This window comes from Uranotaenia lowii, chromosome 2, assembly GCF_029784155.1.
Source record: "Uranotaenia lowii strain MFRU-FL chromosome 2, ASM2978415v1, whole genome shotgun sequence".
In the NCBI taxonomy this organism is placed as follows: Eukaryota; Metazoa; Arthropoda; class Insecta; order Diptera; family Culicidae; genus Uranotaenia; species Uranotaenia lowii.
In genome coordinates, this window is record NC_073692.1 from 13,775,995 (window position 1) to 13,796,210 (window position 20,216).

The following is a 20,216-nucleotide window of genomic DNA, read 5'->3' on the forward strand; positions in this document are numbered from 1 at the left end:
AATTCTACTAAGAAATGATTTCATCTCCTTATCAATGCAAAGCTCAAACAATAAACTACATTATTCATCGAAAGTCAGATGTTATCCAGACGTTTATCTTCTCACTATGGCATCGCGTGTAATTGTTGAATTTGATTGAGCGCTGACTGACATATCTGAATGTTCCTAGCTCATCGCCTTTGCTTGTCATTTCAAGTTTTCAAACAATATGTGATAAACACAAACTTACTGAATGGAACTGAGAATAAGAAATAAAAATAATAGAAGACATTCTAGGATTCAAACATGAAATATATTAAAGTGGACGATTTACTTTGAGCAATACTGTTTTGCGGCTTGGATATTTGATTGATGGTTGTGACCAACTAATTGCGTCCAGAATTTTAATAACGACTGTTATAACGGGTTTCTGTCTCTGTCAATCACTTGATTCAGATGGAGATTTACATTTTTCTTCGATTAATATAGATTGCTCAACCTTTTGTAAATTCTATCGTTGTTTATTATACATACGATAACCATTTACCGTAGAGCTTAAAGCGTTAGAAATAATAATCATTTTTTAATTTATTATGCTATATATGTTAAAACACATCAAAAACCATGGTTTCTTTTATTTGTAGGGGAGAGCCCACTGCGACCAGTAGTTGATCTATTGTGGCAATTACCCCGCGTTACTCTTTGATATCAGGCTCACCTGTACTAGGTATCAATTGAAGTGACAGTTGATTGCTGATTGAGCATCTTGTCCCAATCGTGCATGATATCAAAGATATATGATATAATTTTCTTAGGGCTTATGTGCAACCATAAGTTTTGAGCGCTTATTAACTTTGCCCCAAGTATACGCTCTCTTCGATCGAGGAGGGCGCAGCAGTTGCATAGTAGGCACTCTGCAGTGTTACCGTTGTAACAGTTCATAGGTTGCATGTCGGTTTTTGTTTCTTTGTTCCATGTCAATTGGTTAATTTATTTATTTTATAAATGTATTAGGCAATAGTTCGAATTTGAATTTAAATAATGGCTAGGTAAAACAGACGTCACAAACATTTGACAGCACACGTATAACATCACAACACAGAAGGGGCGAATTACGGTTCAGTGGGCAGCAATGGGAAAATCGGATGACAGGTCAGAACGAAGAGGCCGAGGGAGTGTCTCTTTCGGTTGGTAGCCGCAGAGTGAACACCACGCGTGCTTCGGTTGCGAACATTAAGGCGTATTAAGCAGGAAGTAAATCCGACTGTGGGCCAGCAAAACGCCCAAGTCGCAAGTTATCGTGAATTTAAGCCTCCGGTGACACGACAAAAGTCCCGGATACCTCGGACATCCCGTTTGCGCTGGAGTTGCCAACACATTACTGGCCAACATCCGCAGGTGAAAGGAGTCCGCCAACACGTGCCCGCCACATGTCATTGCGCCATCATCGAACCGAGTCCGCTGATCATCACCAAACCACCCGGAAGATTGCTTTCCACCTAGAAAGCCCGCCTTGTGCCTCGACCAACCAGGCAAATAGTCGTCACCAGCCGAATATTCGTTCGTCAGGTCACCGCTAGTGCATCGCCAAGTTTCCGGCGAGCCGCCAAGCCTCGACGATTGCATCGGTAAGCCACGACCAGGTCTCCGTTAGCCAAGACCAGGTTTCCGTCAGACTCTCGCCAAGCCTTCGCCAGACCACCGCCAAGACACTAGTTGATCGCCACACATCAGCCACCATCTCCCAGCCACCGACGAGCCACCGGAACCGCCACTTGAGAACCGAGATTCCCCCGCCGCAGGCCTGCATCGACGTGAGTACACTTAACACACAACACACAAAACACACAGAAATTATAAACACACAATAAAACACAATTAAAACTAAATATTCTTTTGTAACATCCACACTAATATCACATCCGAGTTCTGGGTATAAATAGTAGGCACAAAGCCGACCTTGAGGTCCTCCGTTGACATCCAGATCGAGCTAGCCAGTGCAAAAGAAGGTGATGTAGACCCACCCTCACTGATCCCCAGAGGAACGACCAGGGATCCGAGGGCTTAGACCCCGTCCCCTCTGGACGTGTGGTAATAGCAGTTTCTTTTTCGAACATACAGAACCTACAGTCATCGTTTTGGATAATGTTTATCCTTTCGATATGCTGTTTTATTTGAACAATATTCGGTCAATAGACCTATTTATATAAGGACTTAACTCGGACTTAACCTGTTTATATAAGGACTTAACTTACTTAAGTTCAACGTGTTTTTTGAGTGTCGAGCGTTTGGTTCAATTAAGCTCTTCGCCTGAGCTGTTCCCTCTGCTGTTCTCCAGTTGGAAACAATAGTGGTGCTCTCCCAGTTCTTGAGCTCCACAGTCGAGACACTTTTCGATACTCCGTAGAAAGGTTCAGGTACAATCAAAAGTCCCTTAGATTCATCCCTTAGCTATAAGCTGATTAGCTTCTCCGTTCCCTAGGATATCGCAGTGGCCTGGTACTCAGAATAAAAGTACTCTGTTCCGTATGGCTAGATTTCTTAGTGCAACAATACACTCGCATACTAGTTTGGAGTAACATGTGAACGTACTAAGTGTTCGAAAAGCCAAAACCTTGGACCAAGCTGCTGGGAAAATACACGCTGCCAATCCAAGCGAAGGTGGAAAAAGCTATCTCCTGAAAGTCCGTAGCGCCGAACAAGCAACGAAACTGACCCTCATCAATCAACTTATCGACGGGACACCTGTGTCGATCAGTCTACACCCAACACTCAACGTCAGCCAGTGTGTTGTCTCATGCCGGGAAGTACTCGGAATGAGCGACGATGAACTAACTGAATGCCTAGCTGATCAGGGAGTTACACGCGTGTATCGCTTCCTGAAAAAGGTAAATGGTGAAAAAGTACCTACGAACACCATGGTCATTACCACGAATGGATCCACACCCCCAACACACATATTCTTCGGATACATCAGAGTGCAAACCAGGCCCTATTATCCACGCCCCCTGATGTGCTACAACTGTGGCAAATTCGGGCACACTAAAACGCTGCCAAGTGAAAGCTGTTTGCTTAAAGTGTGGTGCCGCTGAGGTACATCCTGAGTGCTCTAACAAAGCACATTGTCTCAACTGTGGCGGTTCCCATTCAGCAATCAACCGATCCTGCCCAAAGCAAATGGAAGAGCAAGCCATCGTCCGGATCCGCGTGGATCAGGGAATCTCCCAAGCTGCTGCCGCAAGAGAACACCAATCCCACATCGCAACCGCCAAAAATTATAGCTCTGTTCAGAACCGAATGGATGCAATTAGGAACAATATTGAAACCGATGAAAAGGACCAACGAATTAAACAGCTGGAGAAGGAAATTCAGGAGCTCACTACACAACTGTTTAAACTACAATCAGCCACAGAACGAGAAGCAGAAAGCGAGGAATCATCAATCGATTCCGATGACACCATGGTTTCGGAATCCAGCAACCCCTTGTCTACTCCTAAAAGAAATTGAAACCGAGAATCATCAGAAGAACGACAATCTAAATCAAATATGGAACCCGAAAAGAAAAATCATCAGTCATCAAATCCACCCAAACCGGCCAAAAAAAAAGTCCCGCAAAAACAATTAGCTATCCTCTCATTCGAACTGTTCCACTTAGGCTTCCTGTACTATCCGGTAAGTCTTATTTTTTCTATATGGCCTCTATAAGCAATACAACTCCGGATACTGACGAACCACCAAGAACTAATCAACTAAATGAAGCCGTTACCCCCCCCATAAATACCATCACAACAAACCCTTCCCCTGGACCACATACACCGCCACCCACCCAAAAAAAGAAATATACATTCGCCCTCCAATGGAACCTACGAGGTCTGAGAGCCCGAGCATCAGAAATTCAATTATTGATTATGAATTTCTCCCCCATCGTCCTAGCTTTTCAAGAGACCCTAGTGCGTCGAAACCAAATTCCCCAAAATTACATAAAAGGATACCAACTCCACCTCAACACAAATCATGGTCAAGGATCAGGTCTTGCAATCAAAAATGGTTACCCCTATACCACCATCACTATAGACTCCCCTCTCAACGTCGTATGCATCCGATTGAAGACTCCTGTAGAAATAACAGTTTTGTCCATTTACATACCCCCCGACAAACCTGTTAGCGATTACTGCAAAGATATTGAAGCTCTATTCCAACAGATACCTCAACCAGTTTAACTGTTGGAGGACTTTAACGCGCATTCAACCAGCTGGGGTTGTTCTCGAAATGACAGGAAAGGACTTTTTGTTGAATATTTCTGCTCTAGCAATAACCTAATAATACTCAACAATTCTTTACCAACTCGAATCGATCCTTAATCCGGAAATACATCTGCTTTGGATCTGAGTCTAGTTTCATGGCACTTTGCTCCGAAATTTACTTGGAAGACTCTGCAAGATACCCACGGAAGTGATCACATTCCCATTATAATAAATCTCGAAAACTCCTCTCCTCAAGTTGCAACTAGGCCTCGCTGGAAATATAAAGATGCTGACTGGACTAATTATCAGATTGAAATCGAAAGGGCCCTCGAAAGAAATTCTCATTACACCCCAACATCCTTTATTGAGCTCCTATTCGAAACTGCTCATCTATGTATACCACGAACAACTGGCGTACCTGGAAAACCATCCGTTCCATGGTGGAGCCCAGAAGTCAGAGACGCTATTAAGCTCCGAAGAAAAAGACTTCGCGCACTCAAACGTCTACCAAATGATGACCCAAGAAAAGACTCCGCTCTTAGCCAGTTCAAAGCTGCCCGCTCAGCCGCTCGAGCGATCATAAAAGCTGCAAAAAGCAAATGCTGGAACATGTTGAATGCCTCTCGTTAGACCTCTCCAAAGCCTTCGACAGGGTGTACAGACATAAAATCTTGTCTACGTTAAAAGATTGGGGAGTGCTTGGTAGAATGGGCCAATTCGTTAAAAGCTTTCTGACTGACCGGAAATCCAGAGTGTTTATCGACGGCATGTCATCTTCCTCCCGGATCATCACAAACGGTGTCCCACAAGGTTCTGTATTGGCCCCTACTCTATTATTAATCGCGATGCAATCAATATTCAACACTGTTCCTGGAAATGTCAAAATCTTGGCTTACGCAGACGACATCACACTTCTTTCTGTTGCTCCTTACTCGAAACTTGCCAGAAAACGATTACAATTTGCTGTAGACAAAGTATCTGATTGGGCCCCTACGTTAGGTTTCACCTTCGCTCCAGATAAATCAGAGTTAATGCACTTCGGCAACCGGAACAGAAAGCTGAGTAAGCTCCCACCAGTAACCATGAACGACAACTCTGTTCCTCTCGTTCACTCAGCTCGCATCCTAGGAGTTTGGATAGATGACCGATTAAAGTTTATCAACCACGCTAACCGTGTTCGCAAATCCACTTCCCTTAAACTTAACATCCTTAGAAAAGTATGCAGCGTCAGAGGAGCTGGGTCTCGCAAATCGTTATTTTTGTTTCTACACGGTTGGGTATTACCCACAATGCTTCATGGTCTAGGATTGATCAGCAGAGGAGGTGACCGCATCTCCAAACTTTTGGAACCAATGTACAATGAAGCAATTCGTATCATCAGCGGTGCCTTTAGAAGCAGCCCTATAGTATCACTGATGGCTGAGAGTGGGCAACCACCTTTTGAATTCATCCTCACCAAAAATCTCGCCATCAAAGCAATAAGGTGGCTGTCATACAATAGACATCCCAGAATGCCCATGATCCGACGAGCTGAAGATGCTCTTTTAGAGTACCAAACATCTCTTCCAGTTATTGCACCTCGTCCCGAACCTAGACTCAGCAAATACAACACGCCAATCCCGAAAGTTGACACGTGTCTGCTTTCAAAATTTCGCGCTGGACTAAGCTCGTCAATTGTCTTGCCATTTTTCCACCAACTGGTAGAGAGGAAGTACAAAAATACCCCAAAATTCTACACTGACGGCTCCAAATAATTCGATGACCGAGTAGGATGTGGTATCTTTGGCAGTACTAGAAACATCGCACTTGCACTCCCATCTCAATGTACAGTGTTCAGCTCAGAAGCCTTTGCTGTCTTAAAAACTGCCGAAGACTTATGCCCTTCATCTGGCTCCGTCATCTTCTCGGACTGTGCTAGCGTGCTTAGTGCCGTGTCAGCAGGTAACACAAAACTTCCCTGGATTATTTCCTTCTCTGAACTCGCTATCCAGAAAACGATTACCCTGTGCTGGATCCCTGGGCATTCCATGATTCCCGGGAATGAAGCTGCAGATCGTCTGGCTTTTGAAGGCAGTCAAATGACTCCTCCAAATATTCCTATCCCGCCGTCAGACATCACGAACTGGATAAAAGACAGACTATCCCTACTATGGGCACATCGTTGGAACACCTGCCCTGAGAACAAACTAAGAGAAGTGAAAAACTGCACTCTGGCATGGACTGACCGAAACACATTCCTGGAACGGAGAGTACTTACGCGGCTACGCATAGGTCACACCAGACTGACACACGGTCACCTAATGGGCAACGAAGATCCTCCCGAATGTCACACTTGCAAAATTCCCGTAACCGTCAAACACATCATCATTCAGTGTCCGATATATCACCAGGTCCGGTCGGACTGTGGACTGCCTCAAAACCTTCGGGAAGCACTCTCAAATGATCCTGAGGACGAAGAGAAAATATTACGCTTCTTACGAAAGACTAAATTGTTTGAAGAGATATTAGAAAATATAAATCAACAACAAAAAAACAGATCTACAACACTGGCAACACTAGACGCTCCAGACAAGACACGGCAGGAAAGGGGATGAATAACGCCCAGGCGTTAAAATCCCAAGAAAAAAAAAAGTTTACGTAATCCAACTAAACTTAGAAGAACATTGCTTATTTTCAGAAGGACTACTACTAATTTCTACAACTGTAAGTTAAATGTTTTGGATAGGATAGATTTTTTTATAATATATTTTGGTACATCAATTTAAACAGTACTTATCATGTTTATCACCAGAATTAATTTATTTTTTTCATCACCTATGCTTTAATTTTTTTGTCCCTCACAAATTTCCATGTTTTCCAATATTGTGCATATGTTTTCAGTAGTTTTCATAAATTTCGTATTCCGGTGCTTCGTTTAAATCGACTTAAAACCCATCAGGATGGGAAAATCTCATCTTCTTCCGCCCCTTCCACAACCGTATTGGCAATTTCCGTTAGCGAACTGCGCAGATTTTCCTCCAGGGTGGGTCGAACTTCATCCAGCAGAACCATGGGATTAGCGTTGATGGCCTCATTTCCAACGACCGACAGCGCCGGATCTCCCCCGAACAGATTGTCCAGATAGAACTTTGCCTTGTCGAACTTCAGCCGTACATCTATCGGGTTGAACTTGATGAACCGTTTGTCGTCCTGCTCGTCGATATACCACTTGATCTTCAGATTGCACAGGGTATCCTCTGAAAATTGTAAGATGTATTAGTTTTTTGTCGCATAGAATGATGAATTTAAAAAAATGAAGTTCGAATTATTTGTAAAACTCGAATTTTAATTTAAAGGAGAAAAATACATTTTCACTACAATATGTGTTGTAAGCCTACTTGGTTGAATAAAAAGGAATCTTTCGGTTGCTTCGATTTGGTAAAAATTCTTCTGTTCCTTCACTGGACTTCAGTCCATCCAGGATTTGTAAACCCCAGTATGAAAAATATCAAATTGAATACATACTAATTAGGTCGCATTCAATCATTATTCAAATTAGTATCATGAAGCCAGCTGTTAACAGTTCAAGATGGAATCAATTTAAAGTTCCGTCCATGTGATTTGTGACTCATAACTTAACACGCAATGTAAGAAGCTTCCGAAGCTCTGAATGTAATCATGCAAGGCATTCGTTAACTAACTAGCCTCTACTTGCAACATTGCCAAGTGGAGCTAGACAGCTGATCTTAAATATTCATCAAGTCAGGAATTTGGTATTCCACGTTTTCGTTTGGGTGGAGTGCTCTCATTACCACATTATTGTATATCAATGTAAAAGCATTACAATCAAATTTAATTATAAACTAGCTTGCTAAATGTTAAGTTTGGACATAATGATTGCAGCTGTTACATGTCTGATGAGATACCTAATTGCTTGAAATCATTAAATTTCGTTGCTTTTACATCTAAATTTCAAGATATTTTTATTTGTTACCCTTAGAACCAAAGGGACTCACGTTTAAAAGCTACTTGCGGAAAAACACGCTATATATACGGTAAGTTATATATAAAGTTATATATAAAGAACGTGCTAAATGTTTATTTTTTTCAATGAACCAGTTATTGTAATACGGACGATGGTCACAAAGTTTCCGCTGGCCGTGACCTAGAAGATAGCATTTAATATTCTAAGCCAGAGGAAATAAGATCGAGTCTCGGTCAGGGCATACATGATAGTCTTTCTGTTGGATGTGTATTAGTATGAATTAGTAGGCCAAACGAAAAAAAAATTAAAGGGTGATACACTTAATCGAGAAATTTGTCTAACTTATGAACAGCGTGTATTCCGGACTTGACTTGATCAGGGATGCCAGTTATAATAAATGGAATTGTTTATTTCTATTCATGCACCAAAAAAATTTTAGTGAATCAAGCACTTTGTAGCAATTTTCATTATTCAATTTTCATTCATTCAATCGTTTCTTCTAATATTGTTTCTGAAAATGGTGTTTTTTCAGCCGGTTTTATGATGGGAAATACTGATTGGAAAGCCTGCCTGTTAATTTTATTTAACCTTTGTTAACTTCTCGAAGAACTTTTCTACGTTCAACTGCTGATAAATACTAGAAAACTGTCCGTGCGCGGCGATAGAATCATCCGAAAATCAAGTGTACCAATGGCCGCGCACAACAAAAATGTATTTTTTTCTGCAACAAAACCTTCAAAATAACCACTTTTTCTTCACAAATTATTCATTATCAAGCTACAAATAACTTACATTCAAAAATTTTTGCCGAGGTGCTCGAATTCAACACAAAAATCTGAATTTCAAAAAGGGACCCGCTAGCTCATTCGCTATAAGGACAACAGATAAAATAGCATCCGGAAAAAACGATCTTGTTTTTTTTTCCTGAACTCAAAATGCACAATAAATTTCTTTCTAGTATGGCAAGTGAAAGATACTTAGCGTAGGTATTGGAGAATGCGAAACATAGATATTTTCGTTGTTGAATTTCGGAGAAAATAATGATTAAGGTTGAAAGTGCGCGGCCATTGGTGCTTTCAAGGTACGTAAACTCAAAAAAAAAGTGATGAAAACATGTTCGAACGGCATCCCTGATCAGCATTTTGACAGCTCCAGATTTACACTTTGAAAGGGCACAAATTGTTTTTTTATTTACAGAGACAAAAGTGTGCAACAGAATTGTTTTGTTCTTCCTAATTTAAACCAATTATTGAATAATTATTGATAATCTTTTTTTGTGCTTCCGCTTATTTTTATTTGCCGTTTTTTATGACATATTCATAATTTGTAGATTTGATTTGATCAACATATTAACGTATTTATTTGCCAATACCCTAGCACACGAAATACAAAAGAATGTTTTTAAAACTCACAATAAAGACGTAGTTAAAATAAATTTAGTGGAATTCGATTTAAAGGAACTAAAAGACGCAAATATTTGATTAAGAAAATCTAGTTTGCTTGTTTACTCGTTAAGTACTCGAGAAAATTCTCAATGCATGCTATGACAAAAGTCTAAAATCTGTGCTGGCAGATTTCATCGTGGCCACGCGTGAATGTCGTAATGCGCGATGGAATCGAAAAGTTATTCTTTCCCTTTTTAAGGGGGGGAGTAGGGTCTAACACTTTCAAAAAATCGATTTTTTTATTTTTTTATTTTCTTATTGTAAAACATTTCAAGAATGTTGTGTCAAATTTTTCAGTCAATTGAAGCAAAACTGAAGAAATTATACGCCTTTATCTCCTCCTATCTAATACTGCAAGAAAGCAAGATCAGAAACTTCAAACGCGTTTTTCTCGAAAGCACATTTTTGAAGTCCGTGGACATCGTCATTTGAAAACTACTTATCTGATTCTTGTCAAATTTGGAACATATTTTCTACATATAAAATACCAGACCCCAACGTTTTTCTTTTTTGTTTTTTTTTACTTTGGGAGATTTTACAGGTGAAAAATGGCGGATTTTTTCGTGAAAAGTCGTAGTCTTTACTTCAAACAGCCACAAAAATTTCATAAATTTTTTTTAAGGTAAATAAAAACGGGAGTTCCAGAAAAACATCTATTAAAAATATTTTGCTCTGATTTTTTGAATTCAGATGATTCTGTGCTGAGATACAGTGTCCACCGCAAATCCTGTTTTCTAAAAGGCATCCTCGAAAATGCTCCGTCACCGGCTCCTTTTTCAATATTTTTCTACGAAAAAAATACTAAATGTTCTTTTAACAATGCTTTGTATAATGCAAAAAATTTGAATACATTTGTTTGAACGATAGCTCTAGAAAAAAATTGTGAAAATGGTGTTTTTTATACCCGTTAGACCCCCCCCCCCCCCCATCTAAGCAAAACCCGTAAGATCTGTCATAAGTTGGAAGAAATTTTAGCTGCATCCCATTTGCACTAATGGAAAATCATCACCCATATTCGGCAGGGCCTATTCAATTTTTTTAAAGATATTTATGAAGTCATAATAAATTAGTCATTTATTACGAATGCTTGACCTAAAACGTTTTTGAGTCTAATAACATTCACCTTGCATTCTTTCTTTTTTGAACTTTGCGCCAAATCAGTTGTCATATCAAAACCACGATGTTTAAAGGTTTGGATAACGTTTTAAGAATTGTAAGAATTTGCGGTGTTAATAATTAATATATATTCAAAAAGTAATCATTTCACTGTCCGCCTTTTCGATATGCTACGCCACACTTTTTGCGATTCTCAGTTGAAAAATTAGGACACTGGCATCTCTGATCAAACCCCCGAAAAAATTCACAGTGTAATACTTCCATTTCTGTCGCCAGATAGCGCTATTCGTGTCTCCCGATTTCTCGTTAAGTGGTGTATATCGGTTTAAGTATATCTGAAATTACGTTACCTATCAACATTATAAGTTTGCGATCTCTTGACATTTGAATTCCTCAATGAAATAGTCATTTTTATATGTTGATTGGAAATATCATTTACGATCTTAATTAGAACTTTAATTTTTAATATCTATCCTTAATCTGAATTCTGAACCTGCATTCAAAGATTGAATTTTGAATCCATTTCCGAATTTCAATAGTTTTTTTTTATCCTCATTCCAAATCAGAATTAAATAATGAACCAAGATGTGAAATAAGTTTCAGAGCCTCCAACCATGAATCTATAATTTGGTTCAATCATTATTTAAATTTTTTTCATCAAACTTGTGAATCAGAATTTTAATATAAGATCTGGCTCCCAATTTTCAGTTTAGGATTGCCATTTTGAGGCTTGGCTATACCTGAAGTTCGCTTTAGATTGAGATTCAAGAATTTCGAATCTTGAAATGACGGTTTCTTATATTCTTTTTTCCAAATTCGGAAAAGTATCATTTAAATTTTGAAAATGCATTTTCATTTTGAAATTCATGGATAGCATTTTGTATGAAATGCAAAACATTCCGTGAACCAAGATTTTAAAAAATTATCTATCTTTTGAAAATTTCTAATGATTATTCGAATTTCAAATAAAAAATGTTATACTAGGTAAATATAAAGACAGAAATACAGTTTTAACAGTATGGAACTAGAATTTCCGGAATGAATTTATTCTCATTTAAAGTTTGATATAAAGAGCTGAGTTTCATTAAACAAGGGGGGAAATTCTTAGCCTGGGATCAGTTTTTGAGATTTTGGCATCAGTTCTAAGTCAAATTTGTTACTCTTGAATTACCTTACTCAGTCATCTAAATTTCATTGAGAACTTAAAATTGAGTGTAGAGTATAAAAATCTGACTTGCTTTTCCTGGACCCTCATGGGGGAGGTCATTAGCATTCCAGTTTGCCGTTTCACCCGGTACTTGCCCAGATTTTTGAAGAAAAATTCAAAAGATGCTAGGCCCAGTCTGCTTGCCCGGAAATCCTTTCCAGATTTTTTCCAGGATTATACACAATTTTCACGAAATTCAAAATATTTAACTCGCGAAATAAATTCGCATGCATTTTTTTCAAGGGTGGCATAACATTTTAATGCCGCTGATGTTCCTTGGTAAAAATCATCTTTCGTGTGTTTATTTTTCGGCTTTTGCCTTGCCTTTTTATGGAAAATACATAGATTTTGACTGGATTCTCCCGGATATTGACCTGTTTTGAGTTTTCGATTAAAAAGAAACTCAATTTTGAAGCTTTTGTTGGCCGAAGAATTTATAAATATTCTGATTTTAAAGATGTTCAAATCTTTCAGATTAACATCATGTAAAGTATTCATTTAAGCTTTATATACACTTAAAACCTTTTTGACTCGATATTTTCCTACTTATTTAAATTGATATGAAACCATGTTAGAAGAGTTAACGATCCAGAAGAGAATCCATGTAAATTAAAATCCAAGAGTTAGAAAAAAAGCAAATGGGTTTAAAGTTATTTTCGTAAAACTAATGTTCATTGATCATTCATATATTTTGATTTTTTTTTTATTAAAAAAACAATAAATCTTTAATGTGGCTCAGTCAAACTTTAAAATTTTGAAAATTTGAGGTTTTTGGCTCTTCCGACTCAAAAGGTTGCCGACCACTGGTTTAGTGGAATTGCATGTTTTGGATTTTTGTTCACCACTATTTCTGGTCTTGGATATCGCGCCTTTACTCGCTCTTGAAAAAAAAACTTAAAAGAAGCAGACACAAAATTAGTAAAAAAATATCTGAAATTTTCAAAATTTATATAAATAATCAGGAAAATTTGTTCTATGAAGTTTGTAACAATTGTGTGAATGGATAAAACCGACACTTCGTCATTCGACACGAGCGTGTACGCGAGTCAGTCAGTCAGTCGGCGAGCAAGCGAGCCAGCCGAGTGGTGCGTGCGATTCCCGCGGCTGTAAGTGATTCGGTGGGCCACCAGTGCTGCTTCCGGGCTTCGGAGCTCCGGACAGGTCTGCACATTTGGCGACCGTGGCAGGTAATTTTTCAGAAACGAAACAGAAAAGGACGAGAAGTTGAAACAAAGCGAACCGAAAAAGAACAACAAATGCGATTCACGTTAAATTAATTTTCATCAAACGAGGTTGAAAACCAAAAAGTTTATTATTTACCCATTGCAAAAAAACGGGAAAAATGAGTAGTTAGATTTCCTAACATTTCAAAACTTGTTTAAGAAAAGCAACACTGTTGAAAGATTTTCGAAAGCTATTTCGATCAAAGTGAAAGAAAGGAAACGTGCCATTCGGGAATAATGTTGAAAAGAAGAAAATCACAATTCAGATTAATTTTCAAGTCCGTTGAGAAGAGAGCTTGAAAAAAATAATAAATATGTTATGTTAAGCGAGTCAGAAGGGCAGCTTTATTATATTCACAATTTCAAGCGAGTTGAGAGGACAGCTTGAAATTTGAAGGCGTGTTGAGAGGACAGCCTGAACATATTGACGTCAGTTTCAAGCGAGTTGAGAGGACAGCTTGAAACTGAAAGGCGAGTTGAGAGGACAGCCTGAGCTTTTTTTTGTAACAATTTGAAGCGAGTTGAGAGGACAGCTTGAAATTGGATGGCGAGTTGAGAGGACCGCCAGTGCATATTGACGAGAATTTCAAGCGAGTTGAGAAGACAGCTAGAAACAGAAAGGCGAGTTGAGAGGACAGCCTGAATAAATCGATTAAAATTTCAAGCGAGTTGAGAGGACAGCTTGAAATTGGAAGGCGTGTTGAGAGGACAGCCTGAATATATTGACGTTAGTTTCAAGCGAGTTGAGAGGACAGCTTGAACCTGAAAGGCGAGTTGAGAGGACGGCCTGAGCGTTTTGGTATCAATTTCAAACGAGTTGAGAGGACAGCTTGAAATGAGATGGCGAATAGAAAGGACCGCCAGTGCATATTGACGAGAATTTCAAGCGAGTTGAGAGGACAGCTTCAAATTGGAAGGCGTGTTGAGAGGAAAGGCTGAGTAAATCGATTAAAATTTCAAGCGAGTTGAGAGGACAGCTTGAAATTGGAAGGCGAGTTGAGAGGACAGCCTGAACAAATCGATAAAAATTTTAAGCGAGTTGAGATGACAGCTTAAAATTGAAAGCTGAGTTGAGAGAACTGCCTGAAGAAATCAATTGAAATGGAGAGAACAGCTTGGGATTTGAAACGCGAATTGAGAGGACAGTCTTTAAGTATTGTCAGAAATTTTGAGCGTGTTACAAGTATAGGTAGGAATTAAAAGGCGAGTGGAGCGGGCAGCCTAAACGTATTGATAAAAACCAATTCAAGCGTGTTGAGAGGACAGCTTGAAATTGAATGGCATGTTGAAAAGACAATTTAAGTATTGCATCTCATTGGAAATTAAGCGAGTTTGAAGGACAGCTTGAGATAAGAACGAATTTTAAAACGTATCGATATTATAAAGGGCTTTATACTAAAATATTTCATTTCATTTGAATGAACAAATTAGTGATAAAGCAGATAGGAGTATACAATACTTAGCGAGTCGAGATAACGGATCGAGTAAATACTTTAAGCATTCTTGAATTGAAATAACAGCAAGGTCACGGCTTAAAACTTGAGATGTAAATAAGATTTGCAATACAATTGAATACAAAAAAAGTGAGAACATATTTATTGGACAGCTTGAAATTGAAAAACGAGGTTAGAAGGTCTCTTGAAAAAAAGAAAATGTATGAAACAGTTTCTTTACTGATATTTGAATTGATCGATGAACACGTCTTGAGAACAAACCAATTGATGTTAGAAATTGCACCTTGCATCGAAAGTAAGATTTCCCGATGATTATCTTGCAAAGTGAGTAAGAAATTACCTTAAATTATCGTATTGCAACCTAAATAGCATTAAAAAGTCTGTCAATAGAGTAACAAAGATGTCAAGTCTTTCGTTGGTTTTTTTTATCTCCCATAAAGATTTTTTAATGTGAATCTGTTTAATGTTTGAGAGAGTTCTCTAAAGAAATTGCGAGAGTGTTGAGATAAGATAACCTATTGTGCATTATCATTCTAAATGCAGCTCAACATTCAAATACCTTGCTTACATACACTCTGTAAATTCCTTTAGTTTGCGGTCTTGAAAAACAAAATGAGAAAAACCATTTAAAATGTATGAGATAGTATTTTTTTTTCAATATTTTCAATCATATTTTGTTTGAGATAGGAGGGGGATGTGTGAATGGATAAAACCGACACTTCGTCATTCGACACGAGCGTGTACGCGAGTCAGTCAGTCAGTCGGCGAGCAAGCGAGCCAGCCGAGTGGTGCGTGCGATTCCCGCGGCTGTAAGTGATTCGGTGGGCCACCAGTGCTGCTTCCGGGCTTCGGAGCTCCGGACAGGTCTGCACAACAATCAATGTCAATTTTTTTAACTATCAATGGGCTCGAATCAAACTCATATCACTGTTGAAAGAATACAACTAACAATTAGAGAATATTTAACAGTACATATCTACTTTTATGAACGTTAAATTATCTTAAGAATGCCGATAGCAATCCTAAACATTCATTAAGAGAAAACAGTTTTGAGGCAAACAGAAAATTTCGGAATGAAAAGTGACACCAGAGCCCCTTTGCGAATATGGCCTCGTGGAAGAATGGTATGCTTTTTATCTGTTGAGCTTTGGTTGCAGCTTTCGATTTGTATCCTGACTTGTGTAAAAGTATTAATGCAACTGGACAATGAAATACTACATGCCTCGATCCATGTATTTGAATTTGACAAATTTTAAAGTTCACCTTCTTACGATTAGCAAGGAAATTGTTTAAATAGATGGTTAATAAAATATTTAAATTGAAATAGATGACTTATCTTGAACATGAACGCATTTTTCTGCTCAGATCCTTTGTTGCTTACATGTTCCATTCCACCTTTCCTTTGTCGATCTGGGTGGCATAGTACAAGCCCCTTCTTAGCAGATGCTTCCGGAAAAAAATCACTCACCGGAGACCAAATTTAACGTAGCTGCACGAAACACTAAAACAAATCACGCCAGTGTAAACATCATCCGGTAACAGTTCATTTTTTTTTTCAATAATTCCTCTACTTAAATCAACATAAAATTCTAAGCGAGCTGTGAAGGTTGGCATAAAACTTAAATTTCTTGGGTTTCTTGGGTTCCTTTGTCTAAAGCAAAAAGTGTATATATAGAAGCTTTATCCAATGAATCAAGAAAACAAATGGTTTATAAAAAAAAATGTGTGTAGATTTTTTTTTATTTACTCAAAACAATTTTTTTTGTGCTGAGGGTGCTATGCAACACATTTCCAAAAAAGATTCGAATTATATCATTTGGATGTACTGATTTTAAAATTTCCTGAACATTGTTGGGTTGATCTACATACTCATTAAAAATAAAATGATACCGTCAAACGGGGTATCATGCAAAAGCAGGGTTAGATGCAACATTTGTATACCACAACACTCATTCAATTTTTAATTCAATATACTGTAATGAAGTTATCATTGAATGATAACAAATTGATGATGACATAGTTTTTTACATCGTGAAAGAGTTTTTCATAGTTTTTGATTGTCATAAAAAATTTAAAAAATCGAACAATAAATGTACATTTAAATTTTTCGATGCCGTAAAAAACTTTACCTAGTATGACGGATTGGCTTAATGATACCACCTACAAACTTCATATTGCTTTCATTATCCTATACCAACACTGCACTATTGGTGTATAAATATTTTTCGGACAATCATCAAATTTTTTAAAACAAATATTTTTATAATTCAGTTAGCTGTCTGGAGCAAAATGCAACAAAATACAAATCAGAACTTGACCTCATAAATCGCGTTTCCATATGCTGGGATGTGATTGTTTTGCATTATGCGTTTGTTAACATTTAAATTTCATCAATCCTTAGAATTATTTTCATGATTTAAGCTAAAAGAATATTTAGTAGTTTTTTTTACCCCTAAATGTATGCAACAGATTAACACTTTTTTTGTAAAAAATGTTGACAGAAAAAATGTAAAATTTAATTCGAACAAAAACAAAAATTACTGCAATTGGTGCATTATGCGTTATGACATCACAAATGTATCAAAAACTATAAATTTTCAAACGTTTTCATTTGATTTTCCATTAATTACAGAGTTTGTTGCAACTTACCCCTTTTTCTTAGTAGGGTGAAATTCGCATGTTTTTGTAAACTTAAAAATAACTGTTAAAACCAATAATTTTTCTGACTACGTCAGTTTGGTGTCCCATCAACCTTAAAACTTTTGATGTACAAGAGGTCTGATTATCTGTAAGCATTAAGATTTTAGAAGTCCTTGAAGTTGAAAATTGTTGCATATTGCCCCAGTTGACGGTACTTTTCAAGATCCGAACTTAATGATTTCATTTGATTTAAAACATTCGATTGAATCGCACATTAAAAAAAAATAGATCGTATCGAAAAAATCTGTTTATGATAAATTTTGTATGCCAACTTCACACCAAACCTTAATATGATAATTTGTGCACTGGGGCTTGTGATATAGCTCAGTTGGGAAGTCTGTTGTCTCCTGAGCCGATGTCCACGAGTTCGAGCCCAAGAGTAAACATCGAACACAGTTGAACCGGATAGTTTTTCAATAACGATCCGCCAACTGCAACGTTGATAAAGTCGCGAATGCCATAAAGATGGTAAAACGACTATAATCGAAACAAAAAAAAAATAATTTGTACACTGAGAAGGGAAACAGTTATCGAAGATTTTTTTGCTTCTATTTTTTACTTCAATCCTTATTTTTAATTAAGATACACCGGGGCATGTGCAAACGAATTGATCAACTTTCATAAATCTAAAAAAAAATGAATATATTAAAACAAATTCTCGTTGAAAGTCCACATAAATATTGACAATAAGATATTTTAAAGGTAACGTTTATCCCGTTTCTTGACGCAGGTGAGGACTCAATGCTTTTTTCCAAACTTATTCACAGATGCATAACGCAGTGTAAAGGCTTAAAATAAATTTAATATGTGTTCCTGTTTGTTTCATCAACTTTCATTGATATATCTGCAGTTTTTCCTAGAGTATAAGTTTATGTTTAATACTCCACTTTCATTGAATGCTGTTTTAAGCAAAAGATTTTCATTTATAAAGAAAAGACAATAAATAATTTTGGATATACGCTTGAGGTTAATTACTCGGGCCTTTTGACCTTTCTAATATTGTGCTGAATCATTTTGGATTTAACCACGGTTATGAATAAAAAAGAAACTTTCAATTGCTTTGATTCAGTAGAATTATTCACCCAAGTACATCGGCTCACTACACATATAAAACGTTTCATGAGATTTCCCGAAACTTCAATAAGTAGTTTTCAAAATAAATTCTCTACACGTATTAAGCCGTAAAATTTAGTAAAATTGGAGGGTGTGTTAAATTCTTTAATGATTAAACACGTTTTTCTACACTCGATTAACATACAAATTAAAAGCATGAAAGCTAATTTTGTATCCAGGGTTACTCACTTAGCGTCAAGTTGAAGTCTCCCTTGCCGGTGATTTTGAGCAGCAGCAGATTCATCTTGAGATCGTATTTTCCCTTGGTCACCATCAGCGGCAATCTCGTCGAGATGTTGATCCACTTGTTCGGAATATCATCACTAAGCGATTGAATTTATGAAGAAAATATTTTAAGCTTAAGTGGTCTAAAATAACTCGTTTGAAGGATTATTACCGGATTTTTTTGAACACAAATTTGCTAACCCCGGTGATGGAGAGATTTCTCAGCAAACATTTGAAACTATCTCCCTTGTCGATGTCCAGCTTGGTAATGTTAAACGGTTCCAACTGGGTTGTGTTCCGACCTGGTCCGTAATCTCCGGAAGCGATGTTTGGCCGCAACCCTTCCACCACATCCTGCAGACACTTGGCATATTCCGGCTCGGTGGTGTTACAAATCGAAAGGATTGGGGCTGCGGATTTTTTAAGGAATTTTTTTTTCAAAACTTTTTCGATAGGATTAGCGAAGGAGGAAAAATCTTACGAATTTCACCAAACCCAACTGCCAAATTTGCCGCGAAGACTAAACTTATTGCCAATAGGTACTTCATTTTTATTCTGATTTGGGAAGACTATCTTCCTCCCCTAGAGTTGATTTCTTCACTAAGTGATTGCGAGCAATCGACTAAGCATGATTGGGTCAGATTACCAGACTTTTATCAAATTAAAAGCTGATCTCGGGAATCGAATTAGAACAGCTTGCAGTGCGATCAAAATTCGTTCATGTTTTTTATCGCCTGTTTTGAGCGCATTTCAAAGCGGATTTAATCTCTTTGATGAAATATCTATCTAGCTATCTATCGAGATTCAGGAGAGTGATTATCTGGTCAAATAATACTGTGACGTCGGCTGTTACATCTAGAAATTAACGCACTTTTCGTGCGAGTTCTAAAAGCCTTCTCAAACAGGTAGGTCGATCTTCATGTTGAAAAAAAAATGTGAGCTATTAACAATTGCAGCTCGTGTTAATTGCATGATCGCACTTCTCATGTGCCTTCAAAGGTTGGTAGTCTGACGTTTGACTCGGCTAACATCGATGAGATTAAACGTCAATAATCAACTTCTTGACCCTAACTAACTCAACGATCGTAGGTGTAGGCGTCATCGTCGTAATCATCTCACGCCCGGCAGAGAGTTCAACGATTTCTGCCCTACAATCGGTTCAATTAACCGGCTTCTGTAATGTGCTGAGGATTTATCTTACTGAATCATTTTTTCTCTCTAGCGGCTGCTGTTATGTTATGTTTGTTGTGGTTGTAGATTTTTAACCGAATCAGTGTTAAAAGACGGAACTATTGTCGTTTTTAAACGGCTGTAATGCGCTGATAATGATCCGGTGATTACAACTGTTGGGTTTAGATTTTTCTGGTATGAAAATTGAGCAGTGGCTTATGATGAATTAATCATACAAAAGGTGGGTGAGCTTGCTCCGAGTAGCTGAGAAATTGGTTCAGATGCGTTTGGTTGTGAAAATAGAGCACCGAAGCAAGTCATTACTGAAAATGATCCTAGGCTGAATTTTTGAAATAAACTATCCAATTGAAAAATA

The 20,216-nt window shown here is 37.8% G+C and overlaps 1 protein-coding gene across 1 annotated transcript; it reads right to left on the bottom strand.

Annotated features, from left to right (window-relative positions):
• Positions 1 to 6,995: 6,995 nt before the first annotated feature.
• LOC129748723 (uncharacterized) lies at positions 6,996 to 19,309 on the bottom strand. The gene is made up of 4 exons (XM_055743417.1): positions 19,152 to 19,309; positions 18,843 to 19,080; positions 18,635 to 18,768; positions 6,996 to 7,459 (listed from the first exon to the last, which is right to left on the bottom strand). Exons 1-4 carry the CDS (start codon positions 19,216 to 19,218, stop codon positions 7,158 to 7,160), a joined length of 741 nt encoding a protein of 246 aa, XP_055599392.1. The 5' UTR covers positions 19,219 to 19,309; the 3' UTR covers positions 6,996 to 7,157.
• Positions 19,310 to 20,216: the final 907 nt, after the last annotated feature.

Excerpts from the sequence above, each read along its gene's own strand:
- LOC129748723 (XM_055743417.1), bottom strand. The coding sequence starts at position 19,218 with ATGAAGTACCTATTGGCAATAAGTTTAGTCTTCGCGGCAAATTTGGCA. Across the intron at positions 19,081-19,151 it reads AGTTGGGTTTGGTGAAATTC|CCCCAATCCTTTCGATTTGT; the intron begins GTAAGATTTTTC and ends AAAAATCCGCAG. Across the intron at positions 7,460-18,634 it reads AGACTTCAACTTGACGCTAA|AGGATACCCTGTGCAATCTG; the intron begins GTGAGTAACCCT and ends TACAATTTTCAG.